This window comes from Lingula anatina, chromosome 10 (genome assembly GCF_051362555.1).
Source record: "Lingula anatina isolate TDL-2025a chromosome 10, LinAna3.0, whole genome shotgun sequence".
NCBI lineage: Eukaryota > Metazoa > Brachiopoda > Lingulata > Lingulida > Lingulidae > Lingula > Lingula anatina.
In genome coordinates this window covers 15,584,628-15,604,461 of record NC_141776.1, presented here as the reverse complement: position 1 = coordinate 15,604,461, position 19,834 = coordinate 15,584,628, and the positions used below count along the sequence as shown (strand labels likewise).

Here is a 19,834-nt window from a genome sequence, read left to right as displayed (position 1 = left end):
TGCAGTTGATCATTCCTGTGTTGGGGAATACCCTGCGGTTGCATGTATGTTAACACAAGTGGCCATGCACAAGACAGGGTAAACAGTATTTGCACCGTAGATATTCCCCAATGTAATTATTTCTTCATTAGAAACTTTAAAGGAAGTTGTTTGTGTTAACTAAAGCATGCAAGATCGTGCCCGAACACTCTTACGACCGAGTCTGGCAAACTGCATTAGTAAAGATCTTTAAGTGCCGGTTAAGGCAAAGACTTTACAAGATGTTGTGCCGCCAGCAAATGTTTTTGGTAGATATGGATGTATATTTTTTAATGTTAGCCCATTTGACCTTCGAATAGAGGTCAAAGGTGAAATCCTAGGTCATTTTTGAAATACAGTATATATCTACAAATGACTTTCGGTCAGACTTCCATAGAAATTTTTCCTTCGGCTCGGGAGGATATTTAGCAATTGAATTACAACAAATGACAAGGGTGCATTGCGACGAGCATCACCCTAATTCAAATGCACAAAAAGAGCACAAAATATATGGGGTTTAAAAGATGAAAACATAGGTTCTTGTATTCTAGGAAAAGCTTAACCGTGATTGGTGTCTGGCAACGTGGCGTGGAGCCGACAGAGCCAGTGGTCTGGACGGGTCGGGGCAAAAAACTCTTAATCGAACTCCGTGAAAAACTACCAGTTTGCCCTGCACTAACAGCGCATATGAAATTTACACTACTATTCTATCAGTCAGATAAAAAAAATACCAATTATATCTTAGAATGATACTGACTTTGTGATCCATTTGTTCTATCTTACCTTAACAAATAATTATGAGAAAATGGAAATGTCCTGATGAACCTTTAAACCATCTTGTGATTATTGCAGAAGACACAAATGGCTGGCTCGGAGACTACACGAAAGAAGCAAGAAAACCATTTCCGTATGCAACTTTTACTGTATCTTGCAAACGACGTACTTCGAGATGTTCTCAATAACCAGTTACAGTCACGGTACCCGGGGCTGTTTGGACCATCATGTAATGGCGATATATCTGGTGTCCTAAATGACCAAACAGTGAAATGTAACTTGCACAGCTTAAAAGTGAAGAAAGTTTTGAACCGTACTCAAATGAAAATTCTCTACCCTCCTGTCAAACTGCAGGACTTGGATATTACCCTGACCGTGGTTTTATTAAGACATATCACCCACCTGAATCCTCATGCAAAATGGGACAATCCTCCAGCAACGGACACATCAACTGAGGCCAACATCGGCAGGGTGAAGGAGTACCGCAATAAAAACGCTCATGAAACAGATGGACTCTCAGACGCAGACTTCCAGAGCCAGTTCACTAATCTAAAAGCTCCTCTGCTGTCTCTGTCGACATTGTATACAAGCGATGACTACGATAAGTTGCTGATTCAACCATTAGATGCTTCAGGTGAATTTATGCTCATATATTTAATACTTAACATCAATACAGCCACAGTTAATGGAAATACTAATATAGGTGCGTGCACACACACAGATAACCACAAACAAATTGACACACAGATGATTCATTAAATCAAAGTATTAAGTCACATTTATAAAAGCACAAGCATAAATAATTTCAGTAATACTCATTCAAAATATAAATACATGTAACACTCTAATCTCACAATGTTATTGACAGCCGAGTTGTATATTTTCAGGAAAAAATTATGTATCGGTGCCCCTAGGTTAAAAATGCGATAAAAATGTTCAGTGTACTTTTCAGAAACCCCTTGCCAGCTGCTGTCCACTGCGTTACCAGGAATGAACACAGAACTGAAGGGGCGTGATGACATCATTACCAAAATACACCAACATATCGAAGAAAAACAACTCGTTCTCCTGACCGGTATGGGGGGTATTGGTAAGACCAGCATAGCAGTTAAGATCGGGCAAAACATGCAAAATGTGTTGTACATTGATATGAGGCAAGTTTCAGATCTTAAATCTGTCAAGTTATCACTTGTCCAACACTATCACCCAACACGCCCTTTGAAAGATTTATACTCTGATTATGAAAACGTATTCAAACAGATTTTGTCTGGTTTGACTACAGATACATTGCTTATCCTCGATAATAACGACTCTATTATCAGTTCAAATAGAAAGGAGTTTATTGACTTTTTGAAGGGTGTAATGGATTCAACACACCATATCACTTTGTTATGTACCAGTCGTGAAAAGTTTGATTTCACAACACATAACATAGTTGTGTTAGACATTCCTGCAGTTGATAAAACCTCATCACGTGAAATCATGTGGGAGAGAAAATCAACCAGTCCCACGGACATTGAGTTAAAGGCATTAGATGAAATGGCAGAAATGTGTGGCCATAACCCCCTAGCTTTAAAATTGCTAGCTGCATTACTTGCTAATAAATCTACAGAAAGGGTGTTAGGGAAAATGAAGACTAAAAAAATATTACGCACTCTTTCCATTCCCAGTATGTCAAAGGGAATAACCACTTGCTTTGATATTTCTTATGAAACATTAGAACCTGAGGCGAGAAAATTGTTCCTTGCACTGCATATTTTTCCCGTTGCATTTACTCTCAAAGAAGTCTCTGATATTTTAGGATTAGACCCAAATGATTGTGAACATTTCCTAGACAGCTTTGCCAACAAATCACTCATCAGTGCAGATAATGATATCTATGATATCCACCCTTTAGTAAGGGAATATGCAGAATGCAATGCCCAGAATTCTGACAATGACATTTTTGAAATTCAACGTGCCTATTGCAGTTATTATATAAAAGCTTTCAAAATGCTTAAAATAAAAAATGTTTTATCACATATAAAACATACTGCTGCCTTACTTATCAAACATTTAGAAATCCAACAGGATTCTGAAAAACTTGAAACTATAGAAAATTTAACAGGGATTGCAAACGCACTCTGTGAAGTTTACCTCTATAAGGATGCTTTACACATTTACAAGGTGGTGGCACATGAAAAGGAGGTACTACACTATGAAACTGTCTCCTCCTACAACAATATTGGCAGGGTACTGCAGGCTATGGGTGAGTATAAAGAGGCACTTGATTATTACAAAAAATGTCTTGCATTGGCAGAGGAGGTGCTCGGTCCCAAACACCCTGATACTGCCAGCTGCTACAACAATGTTGGCACTATGTTGCAGGCCATGGGTGAGTATAAAAAAGCGCTTGATTATCTCAATAGAAGTCTTGCAATACAAGAAGAGACACTCGGTCCCATACACCCTTTTGCTGCCACCTTCCACGGCAATGTTGGCACTGTACTTCTAAATATAGGTGAGTATAAAAAGGCTCTTTATCATTACAAAAAAAGCCTTGCTCTGCAAGAGCAAATACTCGGTCCCAACCACCCCGATACTGCGAGCTGCTACAACAATATCGGCAATGTACTGCAGGCCATGGGTGAGTATAAAAGGGCATTTGATTATCACGTTAAATGTCTAGCAGTGAAAGAGGAGATGCTAGGCCCGAACCACCGTCATACTGCCTCCTCCTACAACAATATCGGTATTTTACTGCAGGCCATCGGTGAGTATAAAGAGGCACTTGATTATTACAATAAATGTCTTGCAGTGAGAGAGGAGATCCTCGGTCCCAACCACCCTGATACTGCAAACTCCTACGATGGTATTGGTTTAGTAATGTGTGATTTAGGTGAGTATCAAAATGCACTGGATATTTCCCAAAAATGTCTTGCAGTGAAACTGAAGATACTCGGCCCCAGCCATCCTGATACTGCATCCTCCTACAACAATATTGGTTGTGAACTACTACATATGGGTGAGTATAAAAAGGCACTTGATTATTACAATAAATGTCTTAAAGTGCGAGAGGAGGTGCTAGGCCCGAACCACCGTAATACTGCCGACTCCTACAACAATATCGGCGGGGTACTACAGGCCATGGGTGAGTATAAAGAGGCACTTGATTATTACAATAAATGTCTTGCAGTGCGAGAGGAGATACTCGGCCACAACCACCCTGAAACTGCCGCTTCCTACAACAATATTGGACTTATACGGAGTGGCATGGGTGAGTATAAAGAGGCACTAGATTATTACAATAAAAGTCTTTCTGTGAGAGAGGAGTTACTCGGTCTTAACCACCCTGATACTGCCGTATCCTACAGCAATATTGGTAATGCGTTGAAGGCCATGGGTGAGTATAAAAAGGCATTTGATTACCACAAAAAATGTCTTGCAGTGAGAGAGGAGATACTTGGTCCCAACCACCCTGGTACTGCTGGTTGCTACAACAATATTGGTAGTGTGTTGCACGCCATGGGTGAGTATAAAAAGGCACTTGATTATTACAAAAAATGTCTTGCAGTGGGAGAGAAGATACTTGGTCCCAAACACCCTGATATTGACGCCTCCTACAACAATATTGGTAATGTGTTGCAGGCCATGGGTGAGTATAAAAAGGCATTTGAATATCACAAAAAATGTCTTGCAGTGAGAGAGGAGATACTTGGCCCCAAACACCCTAATACTGCTGCCTCCTTCAACAATATCGGCATTTTACTGCGGGCCATTGGTGAGTATAAAGAGGCACTTTATTATTACAATAAATGTCTTGCAGTGAGAAAGGAGATACTCGGTCCCAACCATCCTGATACTGTTGCCTGCTACAACAATATCGGTAGTGTGTTGCGGGACATGGGTGAGTATAAAGCAGCCTTTGATTATCACAGTAAATGTCTTACAGTGAGAGAGGAGATACTTGGCGCCAAACACCCTGATACTGCTGATTGCTACAACAATATTGGCATTGTACTACAGGCCATGGGTGAGTACAAAGAGGCACTTGATTATTTCCATAAATGCCTTGCAGTGAATGAGGAGATACTCGGCCCCAACCACCTTGATACCACCGCCTCCTACAACAATATCGGTAACGTGTTACAGGCCATGAGTGAGTATAAAGAGGCACTTGATTATCACAATAAATGCCTTGTAGTGAGAGAGGAGATACTTGGTCCCAACCACCCTAGTACTGGCAAAGTCTACAACAATATTGGTAATGTGTTACAGGCCATGGGTGAGTATAAAAAGGCACTTGATTATTACCATAAATGCCTTGCAGTAAGAGAGGAGATACTTGGTCCCAACCACCTTAGTACTGGCAAAGTCTACAACAATATTGGTAATGTGTTGCACGCCATGGATGAGTATAAAAAGGCACTTGATTATTACAAAAAGAGTCTTGCAGTGGAAGAGAAGATACTTGGCCCCAAACACCCTGATACCGCCGACACCTACAAAAATATTGGTAATGTGTTGCAGGCCATGGGTGAGCATAAAGAGGCACTTGGTTATCACAATAAATGCCTTGCAGTGAGAGAGGAGACACTTGGCCACAAACACCCTGATACTGCCGCATCCTACAACAATATTGGAAGTGTGCTTCAGGCCATGGGTGAGTATGAAGCAGCCTTTGATTATTACAATAAATGTCTTGCAGTGCGAGAGGAGATACTTAGTCTCAACCACCTTGAGACCGCTGCCTCCTACAACAATATCGGTAATGTGTTGCAGGCCATGGGTGAGTACAAAAAGGCACTTGATTATTACAAAAAATGTCTTGCAGTGCGAGAGGAGATACTTGGCGCCAAACACCCTGATACTGCTGGTTGCTACAACAATATTGGCATTGTACTACAGGCCATGGGTGAGTACAAAGAGGCACTTGATTATTTCCATAAATGCCTTGCAGTGAATGAGGAGATACTCGGCCCCAACCACCTTTATACCGCCGCCTCCTACAACAATATCGGTAACGTGTTACAGGCCATGAGTGAGTATAAAGAGGCACTTGATTATCACAATAAATGTCTTGCAGTGAGAGAGGAGATACTTGGTCCCAACCACCCTGATACTGTGAGAACAATTAAACTTTTAGATCGTTTATCCAAAATGTACCATCTTGATTTAGTCAGATGGCTATGGTGTACAATTATTTAGCAGCTTATTGGGTCATGCATTTCACCCATGTCTCAAATGGTTAACAACTTTTTATAAATCCCTTTATTTCCAACACCAGTCTGTTTGTATTTCAATGAGACTGGCGCATACAGGCATTACTTACGGTGCTGTTTACCTTTACCAGCCATTGTTTAAGTAAGACTATCTCTGGTAGAGCTCCCATAGTGACACAGACAAGGAGTCGTTGATAATGTGATAGTAAAGGGTGTTACATGGAATGGAGTGTATTATTTACTCCTCTTTAATCATCACAATATTCTTCTCCAGTCTTTCTAGCCAAATGTATTTTCTTAATTAATTGTCTTGGAAGTTTTTAAGAGTGCAAACTACCAGTACACTGTGGGAACATTCTCTTCATCGAAGCAATCGATTAACGTGTTTTTTTTCTCTCACGCCCTTCATCCAGACACATTGTTCCTTCATATTTGTCTTCCTTCGCCTCTCTGTTATCCAATCACCGTGTTGTGCTCTTTACATATACTTCCCTCAGTTCTAGGACTCAATGTGAGTTCTGCATTGTAGCTAAGTCACATACAGGCACTTATTATCCATTTTATATTCTGACAGGCTTCCAAATTATCTTTATTGCCTAAATCCGCCCCTGCTTTAACTACATCAAGGCTGTCATAATCCAATACAAGCATAACCCAAAGACCATTGAAGTTTCATTTGCCAATTGCTGTAGATAAAATTAACTGATATTTACCAGCAAAAATTGGGGGCTCTGATCGGCTTTACCACCTGTCACCACGCCTATGTGCTGGATCATTCAGGTCCCCCCCCCCGCCCTAGCTCCCCCCCCCCTACACACACACACCTCCTGGGGAGTAGAAGATAAAGATTGGTTAACCCAGTAATATCATTTCTTAGGACCAATGTCCCATGAAACCTGATGCTTAATAGCTTCAAGCCCTTATTTTCCTGATAAATCACCATAACAGTATGCTGGATTGCCGTAGCAACTACTGTGCAGTGCAAGGTTCATTTTTAAAAGAAAAAAGTCAGTTATCATGAGAGTAAATTGTTTGCAGTATTTTTTTAAAGAATTAATTATGTGTTAAGAGGAGCTTTGTCTTATTTCTGTTATTTTGAATTTGCGTATTCAGGTTTTCTTTCTTTTAAATGAATTGCACACCAGTGTTAACTTATTTTTACCACCCTGAGATTTGTGGATGGTTTTAAGTTGTGTGTGTGAACTGTGATGACGAGCAGTTTCTCTCTTATCAACCTTATGTTCTTGTAATTAAGTTCTTTTTGAGCTGAAGTGAAGCCAGTGACTGATTTAGTATATTGTCTTGTACACGCTGCCAGGATAACCCAATAGTTTGGGCGTCTAAACAGATTCTACATATTGCCAGTGTGATATTTAACGTAGATGGAATCTGTTTGGTGAAATATCTGTATATTTCAAAAATATCATTGTCCTTTTTATCGGAAATTAAGTTCTAGGTTAACTAATATTGCTGTCATTTTGAATACCAATTGTACACTTATTTCATAGTGGCACTTTTCAATACATGTACTTGAGTGCTTGCCCGCTATTCAAACTATCGTTTTTCTTTTTATCAAGAGCTCTTGATAAAAAGAAAAAGAATAATTTGAATTGATACATAGGCTACAGAGCTAATGAAACTGTTCTCTCACTTGCCCGATATTGTTGCTAGTTTGCCAATATAGAAATAATATTTGACATACCAGATGTTTGATAGTCATAAGGTTAACGCTACATAAATGCTGCTGTACTGAAAATAAGTATAGGACAGCGTGTGAGATCCATACATAGAAGCCAAATCAGAATGTATTTTTGACACAGACAATACACTTGAATTTCCTTTGGTAAATAAACATTTGTTTGGGTATTATCTAACCATTATTGCAGGATCTAGATATCTGACAATGAAACTAAAGACAAAAGGAAATAAGGCCTTGGAATACTCTATTGTATTGCTATTGGTTTTGATGGAAATTTGATAGTTGAAAAGTTGTTTGCTCATAGAAAGCGTAGTAAATGTTGTTTAAAATATGGGCCATAGCTTTATTCCTAGATGATTGTAGTGACAATAGTTTTTTAAGTCTACAAGTGCTTGCATACGGGTATTTGATAGTTGTCGATGGCGTAGATCATCAAATTAGAGAAAGAAATACTAATTTCCGGGGCAGTTAGTATTGCATATTTGGAACAATTCAGATGTAACTATATATATCATTGGTTGATTTTCTTCACCACAATGGAATCCATGGTTACAGCTTGTGTATTACATAAACATTGCTAAAGACGCAAAAATGGATTTAATACAATTAAAAATTGAATATTTTTATATGAAAATATTCACTTGGAGAAATGAACGCTAAGAATAATGAATGGATTTCATACAATTAATATGAATATCTATATGAAATTATGTACTTGGAGAAATGTACAAGGTATCCAATGATTGTCCAAGAGATGTAAAATAAACTTACTTGTATCTTTAGTTTTGTCCAATATTTGACAGCGTATTTCACCTTTCACAAATTTCTTTCCTCTGTGACCAATATACTTGCGTATAATAATTAAAGTAAGGGCACTTTTCACTAAAGTAATCGTATACACCTTTATAGTAATGCAAAGACCACACGTCTAGATGCCACAACGTGCCAATTGATTGTAACTCCACACCTATGTCACATCTTCATCTTCATGTGCCACCACCGATGCGCTGTTTGGCGAACTTTGATATTTTGCCAAAGGTTTCTTTTTCTCGCCCATGCAATTCAATTTTGTTAGAAATTCAAAATTGTGAATTAAGGTTTTTCGTTGTCTGCCTCGGATATTTTGCCGTGATTTCTACCACTTATTGCAATGTTAATAAAAATGATGCACAATTAAAGTAAAGGGTTAATTCCTCCGGGCATAACACTTACAACACATGGTATTCTAGTATTAGTCTAATCAATCGTATATTTTTGTCTTACTTTGATACATTGATTTTTTAAAAGTATGTTCTTTAACACAAAGGATTTATTAAAAGGGGAGTCATTCAGTAAGTCCTCTCACCTCCTTCCCCCCGTCTTCTGCCTTGTTTTGTATTTTGTTTTCTTTTTCTATTTTGGGGTTCTTTGGTTTTATGCCACGATCACTTTGGATAATAAAATAATGACGAGCTTGGTGCATAGGTTGTCAACATACCTGATACACGGTGCCTAATCATGTCTGCTGACACCTTATTTATAACTGTGTGTCTTAACTGATACGTTTATATTTATGGAAATGAATGAAAAGGCCACTAGCGGATGATAAACGTGAGAGATGAGCGACCAGTTTACCAGCTAATAAACTTTGAGCAAACGCACGCGCACCTGTATTTGGTAAATGATTAATATCAGTATTTTACAAAATGCTGAATCATGATAAAATTACATGTAGGTGAAAATAACGTTCAATTAAATTTTATGTCATCGGAAGTTTTCATCTTGCTGTTGACATTATACCTTTAATTTGAATATTTGTGTCGTCAGTCATTAGCAAATTGTCTCACCAAATCAACTTAGGTTCCAAGTCGGTTGTCTTTCTAATTGAAATCCCCGAGTAAGGTGCAAAAAAGGGTTAAATAATGGGTTTTTCTTGCACCATCGACGATGCTTGAATGTGGGAGAAGAGATAGATACACTGGTTTGACCTTCAAAATAAGTGTTCGTATCCGATCCAAACTTCCACGTGCGGTTAATTGAAATCATGGAGCGGAACGCAAATGGATTTTCAAACCAGTTCAGTTATCTCTTCCATCATAGATATCTCTCATTTAACTTCTCTTCCTCTTTAACCCAGATGGCACGAAACTGGCTTGATTGAGAATACAGTTTAAATTCGGCTGTTGTGGCATGTTATGTTGACACACGTCTTTGGACTATTTACTCTTTCAAGAGCTGTGACGCACAGGTGATAATATACCACGCGAAGGACCTGATATATGAACCAGTATGCACATGGGATAAGTTAATGATTAATATATAAAGTTAATACATCTCCAAAACAAACATATCATGAAAATATTATCATGTAGTGTTTGCACTTTGGCTCTATTTAAAATGGTGATCAACCTATGCACCTATGCTACAGCCAAGATTTTATCATAACAATGGACTTGCATCTGACAACTCTATAGTGGTACTCCCGACACAAAAAAAGAACTGTCGGCAGTTTTCCTGCCGTTTGCTCAACTTTTGTGTTTCGTCGATGCGGACTCATCAGGGGAGCCAAGCTAGTACAGATAAGATCTTGTCATGTGACCCCTTTTCATTTTTTTTTGCACACTCTGACTCAGAGACAGAGTACACACGTAGATCCACGAGTCTTTTTAGCCGAAAAATGGAGTTAAATATTCATCTCAAAGACGCTGTTTTCAGGATTTATTACTTGAACCTATAGACAAACCATAACGCAAAGAAAGTGAAGCACATCACCTGGAAAAGTTGGTCAAAAAAAGTGGGCGGCTCGACGCAAATATATTAGCAAGAAGTCACTTTACGGTAAGTTCACTTACAAATGTTAGGTGTAGACGATTTCTGATATATTAGATTTGATACATTAAATTGATATATTAAATTGCTTATATTTACTTAAATTATGACGTAACGTGTTGTTTGCTAGATTTTTCCGCATTTTTCTTCTTCAAAAAGCCCTTCCTCTTTCACTTTCAAAAGCACTACATGTACGTCCTGTTGCTTGAGCGCACTGACAAACAACTTTAATAATATTATTTGATATTTATTGTCATATTTATGCATAGAAGTATAAAATGAAAATTAATATTATATGTCGATGAAATAAAATACAATAAAATAATCTATAAAAAGCCATTTCTCTTATTAAAAATACGTGCTGCTGATGGATAAAGCTATTTTAATACGTGTGGAAGTTGACTGTAGTCGACTTGGTGACATAGGCATATTCGCTGGGTGACTTTGGGTGACCCTGGGTGACCTTTAACAATCAAACAATCGAGATACGAAGCAACACAATGTAAACAGTGAATACAATAGAGGTGAAATGACGCAGCCCTGAGGCGTGCCAGTATTTATGTCTATGGTCTTATAAAAGTTATTGCCATCTATGACTCGTTGGATGCGGTTGACTCAAAATTTTCAAGTCCAGTCACTGAGTGGTGTATTAAAATTGAGAGGAGAGGACTAAAAAGTTGTTTGTGCAGTTCAAACGACAAGCTATAATCAATAAGCAAAAAGTGAAAAAGCGGGTTTGTTTCTCAATACCCAAAAAGGAGTGTTCGTGCATAATAAGGGATTTTTCGATCCAAAAAAAAGTAACATCATTATGTAAAATGATAGCAACAGCAATCTCAGTAGACCTCTTTTTATGATATGCAACTTGAAAAGGGTCGAAGTGCGTTGGTACCCTCTACCAGGGCGACAGATAGATTTTTGCAGGTATTCACAGATATGTCTCTAGCTAGAAATATGGTCATTTTGGGCTGAAGTCATTTTCAGCCCAAAATGACCATCTATCTAGCTAGAGGCATATCTGTGAATATCTGTAAAATTCTATCAGTCGCCCTGGTAGAGAGTAGTACGTTGGTAATTTTGATTCACGTATTACAGAACATATTCCTCAAGCACCAATAACAATTAATGGAGGTAATGGCTACAGGTCTGTAGTTATAACTTGGACATAATAAGAGATGTCCAAGGTTACAGTGACCGCGCAGAAAAGGATAGATAAATTGTACATACTAGAACGGTATTCATAAATGGTGTAATTGATTGGAAAGTTTGGGTAATGCTGAACTAGGACTATATATTAGATTTTTTATTTAAAAGTGTATTTGTGGTGGCCATATCGGAATTGGTGTCCATATTGGAATTTTCAGACATGCCCATATATCCCGAATGGCTTAGAATTCCATTATCTACAACTGTGCCAAATTCCATGCTTATAGGTAAAAATGCACAACTCAGAGTTTTTTCACCAAATTCTTGAACTAAGAGACTGGTACTTAATTTGATTATGGGACAAAAACAACTAAATCATAATGAAACTGTCATACCGATCTATTTTGTTTTTATCTTAGCTTAAAAGAAAATGTCCTGATGAACCTTTTACACCACTATGTCATTTTTGCAGATGGCACAAATGGCTAGCTCGGTTACTGCAATAAAGAAGAAAGAAAATAATTTTCGCATGCAGCTTTTACTGGGCCTGGCAAATGACGTACTTGGAGATGTTCTCAGTAACCAGTTACAGTCACGATACCCGGCTCTGTTTGGACCGTCAAGTAATGGCGACATATCTGGTGTCCTAAATGACCAAACAGTGAAACAAAACTTGCACAGCTTACAAGGGAAGAAAGTTTTGACCCTAAGTCAAATGAAAATTCTCTACCCTCCTGGGAGCCCCGCCCCTCCTGTGCAACTGCAGGACTTAGATATTACTCTGACCGTAGTTTTATTAAGAAATATCACAAACCTGAATCCTCGTGCAAGATGGAGCAATCCTCCAGCAACGGACAAATCAACTGAGGCCAACGTCGGCAGGGTGAAGGCGTACCGCAATAAAAACGCTCATGGAATAGAGGGTCTCTCAGACGCAGACTTCCAGAGCCAGTTCACTGATCTGAGAGATATCCTGCTGTCTCTGTCGCCATTATATACTAGCGATTACTACGACATGATGCTGATTCAGCCACTGGAAGCTTCAGGTGAATTTCTGCCCAAATACTTAATATTTTAGATCTATGCAACCAGAGCTAAAAAACAAATACAAATGTGTGCACTCGCACGCACAATCACAAACACACACACACACACAACTGCACACATAGACATAAATAAATGGACACATAAATAAAAAATGAGCCAATTTTATAAAAGCACAAGGATAAACAATTACAGTTATATCAATTCTATATTCTTATATACATGTATAACACCCTAATGTTACAATATCACTGACAACCGAGTAGTATATTTAAAAGTTTAATATGGTTGTCCCAAGGTTTTAAATGTAATAAGAATATTCAGTGTACTTTTCAGAAACTCCTTGCCAGCTGCTGCCCACTGAGTTACCAGGAATGAACACAGAGCTGAAGGGACGTGATAGCATCATAACCAAGATACAGAAACATATAAGTGATAAGGTTCCACTTGTTCTCCTGACCGGGATGGGGGGTATCGGTAAATCCAGCATAGCAGTTAAGATCGGGCAAAACATGCAAAATGTGTTGTTCATTGATATGAGTAAAGTTACAGATCTTAACTCTGTCAAGTTATCAATTGTCCAACACTATCACCCATCACGAAATTTGAAAGATTTATACTCTGATTATAAAAACATATTCAAGCAGATTTTGTCTGGTTTGACTACAGACACATTACTTATCCTCGATAATAACGACCCCATTATCAGTTCAAATAGAAGAGAGTTTATTGAATTTTTGAAGGGTGTAATGGATTCAACACGTCATATCACTTTGTTATGTACCAGTCGTGAAAAGTTTGATTTCACAACACATTACATAGTTATGTTAGATATCCCTCCAGTTGATAAAACCTCATCACGTGAAATCATGTGGGAAAGAAAATCAACCAGTCCCACGGACAGTGAGTTAAAGGCATTAGATGAAATGGCAGAATTGTGTGGCCATAGCCCCCTAGCTTTAAAATTGCTAGCTGCATTACTTGCTAACAATCCAACAGAAGCAGTGTTAAAGAAAATGCAAACCGAAAAGATATCCGTTCCCAGTATGCCAAAAGAAATAAGTACTTGCTTTGATATTTCTTATGAAACATTAGAACCCGAGGCAAGAAAAGTGTTCCTTGCACTGCATATATTTCCCTTTGCATTTACTCTCAAAGAAGTCTCTGCTATTTTGGGGTTAGACCAAAAAGCTTGTGAACATATTCTAGACAGCCTTGCCAACAAATCTCTCATTAGTGCAGGTAATGACGTATATGATATCCATCCTTTAGTTAGGGAATATGCAGAATACAATGTCCAGAATTTTGACAGTGATATTTTAGTTATCCAACAGGCCTATTGTAGTTATTATAGAAACGCTTTCAAAATGCTTAATGATGGTACTTCAAAAACAACTATTTTATCACGAATAAAACATACTGCTTCCTTACTTACAAACATTTAGAAAACCAAGAGGTTTTTTAAAAACTTGAAACTATAGACAACTTAACATGCATTGCAAACACACTGTGAATTGTACCATTTCGACGCAGAATTATTTGTGGAGTTTTTGCTTTTGGTCCCACTCATTGGGGATAAAATGCCCCATAAAATATAGATTTATGCAAGATAATGACCCAAAGCAAATTAGCAATTGAAACGGAGGACGAAAGACGATTAAGGTAGATCGGTCGTTACGTAATTTGACGATTTGCGCAATTTCAGCGCATCGTCAATCGTCTCTAACGACACTTCACTCTGTTTTATCAATTTGAGGAAATAAAATAATTATCTATAAAATAAACACACATTATCAACTTGTCTGTAACTCTGTATGATCGATACAGATTTTCGACAACATTTGTCGACTATGATTCCATACGACAACTGTAGCACGTTCATAGACTTGCCCTTCAAGAAATCGTCGGAAAAGCTCCTTTTCCAAATTATATTGGCACTAGAAAAAGTAGGCCTATGACAGCTAAAGCTCACAAATTATGCACATAGGTGCTATATCATGTAAAGAATAAGTGTTGTAAATTCCAATCAAAGCGGCTACATACATTTGAGGTAGAACGCCCTGAATGTGCTGCAAAACGCAGCTTAGATTTCGACGAAAACCGGAAGTGCGTCATAACGCCACTCATTTCTCTACTTCTATGTTTGGACTTAGAAAAATTTGGACTGAAAAACATTTTGTAGCTTATACAAATGTTCAGAAAATGGCCATACAGCTTAAAGAAAATTCACTATTCAAAATTGAAGCTGCGTTATAATGTTCAGAAAAAAGTGTGCACTTCTGACCTCGACTTGTCAGTGTACTGAACGCACCGCAAGCAAGCACGTGACTGCCGCATTTGATACTTTGTATCAGACGCTTCATTTTACTTGACAACAGGGTTTTTACGATCTCACGTTCATGTAATATTCATAAATAAAAAAACAACGGCAATAAACTATTTTCATTTGCATGTGTATTTCCCTTATTACTCTCTTCAATAATTTTGTTGTAAAGTTAATGGCTTACACCTTCGCATCAGTATGACAAATCTGAAAATAGCTGAGTATACTCACTTCAACTGTTAAACATAATAAAAGTTTTTAATGTACTTAGATGTCTCTCCACACACACACACACACACACACACACACAAATAAAAATAATAAAAAGAAAACGATTTAGTGCAAAAACATCCATTTGCCCATTGATTTGAATGGGGACTAGTGCGTCACACAGGGTGTAACGCACTTCAACTTGGCGTAATCTCTTATTTGGTCGGTGACCCCCAATTTTTTTGGCAAAATTTAAATCTACTTGGATGCCTCTTTACACAAAAAGTTTTTTTTTAAATTCAAACGTTAGAAAAATAATAAAAAATCACGTTCTGGTGAAAAACACCATTTGCCCATTGATTTGAAAGGGGACTAGTGCGTCACGCAGGGTGTGACTCACCTCAAGTTGGCGTAGTTCTCTTATTTGGACGGTGACCCCCAATTTTTTTTTTTTTTTTTGGCAAAATTTAAATGTACTTGGAGGCCTCTTTACACAAAAATTTTTTAAAAAAATTTCAAATGTCAGAAAGTCATAAAAAAGAAAGCTTTAGTGAAAAAACACCCATTTTCCCATTGATTTGAATGGGGACTAGTGCGATATGCAGGGTGTATCATATTTGGGCCTAGTTCTCTTATTTGGTCGGTGCCCCCAATCTTTTTGCAAATTTTTTATGTACTTGGGTGTCTCTTCAAAAAAAAATTTTTTTTTTTAATTCGAAGGTTGGAACATGTAACGACTGATCCACCTTAAGTGACCAGCATTTAGAGCTTTTGACAGACAGTCATTAGAGACAAATGTGTGAAGTGCATTAATCACACCTTTAAAGTGATGCTGGTGGTCATAGAAAGAGAGGGGCGAGACTCTGGATTTTGACAAGTGATTTCTTTGTTTATATTATAGCAATTTTATCATTTACTGCGATTTATTCATTTAATAATATAATCATCATTTATTTATTCAATTCTTGAAATCATTTATTTATTTGTTAATTAATCAATTTATTTATCAAGTCTTTAAATTATTTATCCTTTAAGGATTTGTTCTATTACTTTATATAAAATGTTACTTGATTTAGTAATTGAGGCTACACTTCAGCTTGTTCTGTAAATATTTTTTTTAATAAAGTTGCTTTCTTTGTTACTTTTAATCATTATTTTTTACACAAGTCGCGATGATGCAAATTTATATTCAGAACATCTTCTAACATCTTGCCATAAACTGTTCCTTTTTTAAAATGCTATTTGCTGTTTCTTTCCTTATTCCCCATCCATTATCATACATATCTTATAAATACTATTTGCAGTAAGAAGTTAATTCTGAGACAGTGTGAATTGTTGTTCATGCTGATGCATGATACGGATGCTCATGTTTGTTTATCAAACAAACAATTGAATGAAATAATAACTGATACCAAATTTAGCTAGCAGTTTGTTTGCAACACTTTAAGTGTCAATCAGCTGCATGTGCCAAGCTAGTGAACAAAAGGGCAGTTCGCTACGGGGGACGGTTTATTGGCACGCGGTAGCATGGATCTAGCCTCTTAACGGATGGATGTACCCAAATACGGCTAAAAATTATCATTTTGGGTTTTTTATGTCTTATTATTGGTGTAATGTGTATCTAACGTTGAATGGAATAACATTTTTACATTTTGTACAAACAATATGTTCTTCCGAGGATTTTGATGCTGCGTGGTCTGTGTCCAGCCTTCGTTGACAAGGGCCGTTGGCATGGGTAAACTCTGTGGGAGGACCTTAGCAGCACGACTCGCCAAACAATAAAACAGGAACGTGTCATGCTCCCTTTGTCATTAACAGCGATCGGCAAAGCATTGCCTATTGTTCCGTTTTGATAATCGCTCTTGATTATGAATAGCGCTAATATAAGTAAGTATCTTTTCCGACACACTGGTTTTGATAACAGGTAAAGCTGTCAATAATTTAATTTGCTATTTTGGACAATTAACCTCTCTGAAAGGGTTTTCGCTCGTTTTCTTCGCTTTCAAGATTAACGAGCGTTATTGGAGCGAGCTATAACTGTTAGTGTTAACCAAATTCGCCATGCTTATTAAGAAAAGTACGCACTACAAGTGCTTTTTAAAAAAATTAATTGATCCTCTCTTTTTATTGATTTTGAAAGTGAAAATTCCTTAATATTTTGATGTAATTTCACGTTTTTATAGATAAAATCAACAATAAGTCTCTAAAGAAAAATCCCTGACTGCCTTTCTTAGTACTTTGTTCAAGTGTTATAATACCATTAAAAGCATGTTTATAGCTGTCCAGTTGCCTGAGAAAATCAGGTGTTTGAAAATGGTGTTTTTGTTCCCAAAATCCCAATATTACGTCACACGATAAAGTTGGAGCTGTGTTTCAAGCATAATTAGATGTTTTGAAGATACATTAAATGAATATGACAGGAATAAAATGGCTAAGACCTTTATATTAATAGAAAATCTCCAACCTACATTCCTCCCTTAAAGCTATAATATATAAATAATAAAGCTTAAAGCTTTGGATGTTTTTTTGACCATACAGAATCTGATTTCAGAGAGCTACGACTCCAGTTTGTAGTATGTTAAAAGGTTACTACTGTACATATACTACATACCATTTAGTGTCACATTTTTTTCATTAAACAAACCACTATACAGATTAAATACAGAAATAATGTGTACGGGGATGCGGCCAAAACGGATACGCCAGAACAACTTAAGGCTGGGTCACACTGCGCTTGCAACCTTTTGGCAACCTCTTTGCAACCTCAGTCGCAAGAAGGTTGCCATAGGTTTTAAAGTGGTCGCATTAGGTTGCAAACAGGTCGCCTGCGATCGTTGACACACGAAGGCCATTTTTTTTGCACCGACAACCAGTGCGACTGATAGTGAAAACGATTGGTAACTGAGAGGTTGCCTATAGGTATCCTCTTGGTTGCCAGTAGGTCGCTGTAACCAGACTAAAACCAGTCGCATACCACCTGTAACTGCACGGTCGATTGACGGTCTTTATTCGCTTAGTTGCAAACAGGTTACTAACCGGTTGCAAGCGGTGGGCAGCAGGTCGCCAGCAGGTTGCAGTTGAAACTTCATGGTCGATTAACGGTCTTTAGTCGCTTGGTCTCTAACAGGTTTCTTACAGCTCGCATGCACTCGAAAACATGTCGCGAGAAGGTTGCAAGCAACCGTGATAAAATAAGCGTAGGATGGTGGCCAATAAATATATAAATATCTTTTTCTCTTATATAATGCCATTAAGGCCTTCTAAATATCTTGACAAAAATCGTTATTTCTCAATTAAAACGTAGATTGTATTTGTTGTCATCTTTTTTAATTTATTTACAAGGTTTTCATAAGTATTTTTTTTTTTCAATAAAATAAATAAATGTATGAGTCCCTATTTAGCTACGGAAGTTGACAATCTATCTGAGCAACAGTGGGCGATATTTCAACAACAGAGCATGGACTTAATTCTAAAAGCACGCAACCAAAAGGCGAAACTCAGTTACAGGCCTACATTTTTGTTTACTCCTCAACACCCTCAAGTAAACACATCTTTTCCTTCTCCATTGAACACTTCGGCTTTAACCATTCCCTCTATCCCAACACCCACTTCTTCTTTTTCTACTCCCGCGTCCACTTCTCAGCATTTGACACCAGGGCACACATGGAGTTTTTATTGATGATTTATCATGTTACAAAATGCAGTCTCATAAAAACAGTGTAATTGATAAAGTCTAAGATAAGAATAGTTTTATAATTAAATATTATTTTATTAAGTGCAACGTTTTGTTTGTAGCATCAATTGGCATCCAAGTATAAAATTAACTGAGTCGAAATAAATTGAAAGTTTGAAAAATAAAAGTAAAAGACAATTTAGTTTGTTTAACGTGAAGTGATAATTATTTTTCTATGCAGTTATCAGTGGAATACAAAAGCGTCAAAACAATTAGTATTATAATTAAATATTTTGTTACTTAGTGTAACATTTAGTTTGTAGCATCAATTGGCTTCCGAGTATAACATTTAATGAGTCGAAATAAATGGATAATTTTGTTTAATGTTTATTGATAATAATTTTTAAATACAGTTATCAGTGGAATACAAAAGTGCCAAAACAATCAATAATGATGATCACAATGTAAACGATAAACTGTTATCTTTTTATCCATTCCTATATCATGGCTATTTTCTGACAACTATTGTTGTCAAATTTACTGGAAACATTTTTAATGACTAAAGCAGCCGGAAATATCTTACTTTTTTAATTTGCCAAGTCACAATGGAAGAAAAACTAAGGGCCCCTTTACACTGGACGGCGTCCTTTCTGCGTCCAGCAGTCCGGCCCCATGAGAGTTAAAATTTTTTAATATTTTACGTGCCGACAACTGGCTGATCATTGAGTATTCATTCTGATAAAAAATTAATGCTCGTGCCTCCTTATTAAGACCACAGCGATGCCAAATTTCATGGTCGCAGAAAGGACGCAGAAAGGACGCCGTCCAGTGTAAAGGGGGTATAAGCAAATAGGCGGGCGCAGAGAAAAAAGTAAATAGCAAAGTTTGATTCATACTTTTTACAATAAATTTAATTTTCAGGCATTTTTATAACAATA

General features: G+C 37.3%; 1 protein-coding gene across 1 annotated transcript; it reads left to right on the top strand.

Moving 5' to 3' along the window:
• The first annotated feature begins 875 nt into the window (after window positions 1–875).
• On the top strand, window positions 876–6,276 carry LOC147759671 (uncharacterized). Its single transcript, XM_086998203.1, has 3 exons — window positions 876–1,426; window positions 1,745–5,895; window positions 6,268–6,276. Exons 1-3 carry the CDS (start codon window positions 880–882, stop codon window positions 6,274–6,276), a joined length of 4,707 nt encoding a protein of 1,568 aa, XP_086854329.1. The 5' UTR covers window positions 876–879.
• The last annotated feature ends 13,558 nt before the right edge of the window (window positions 6,277–19,834 follow it).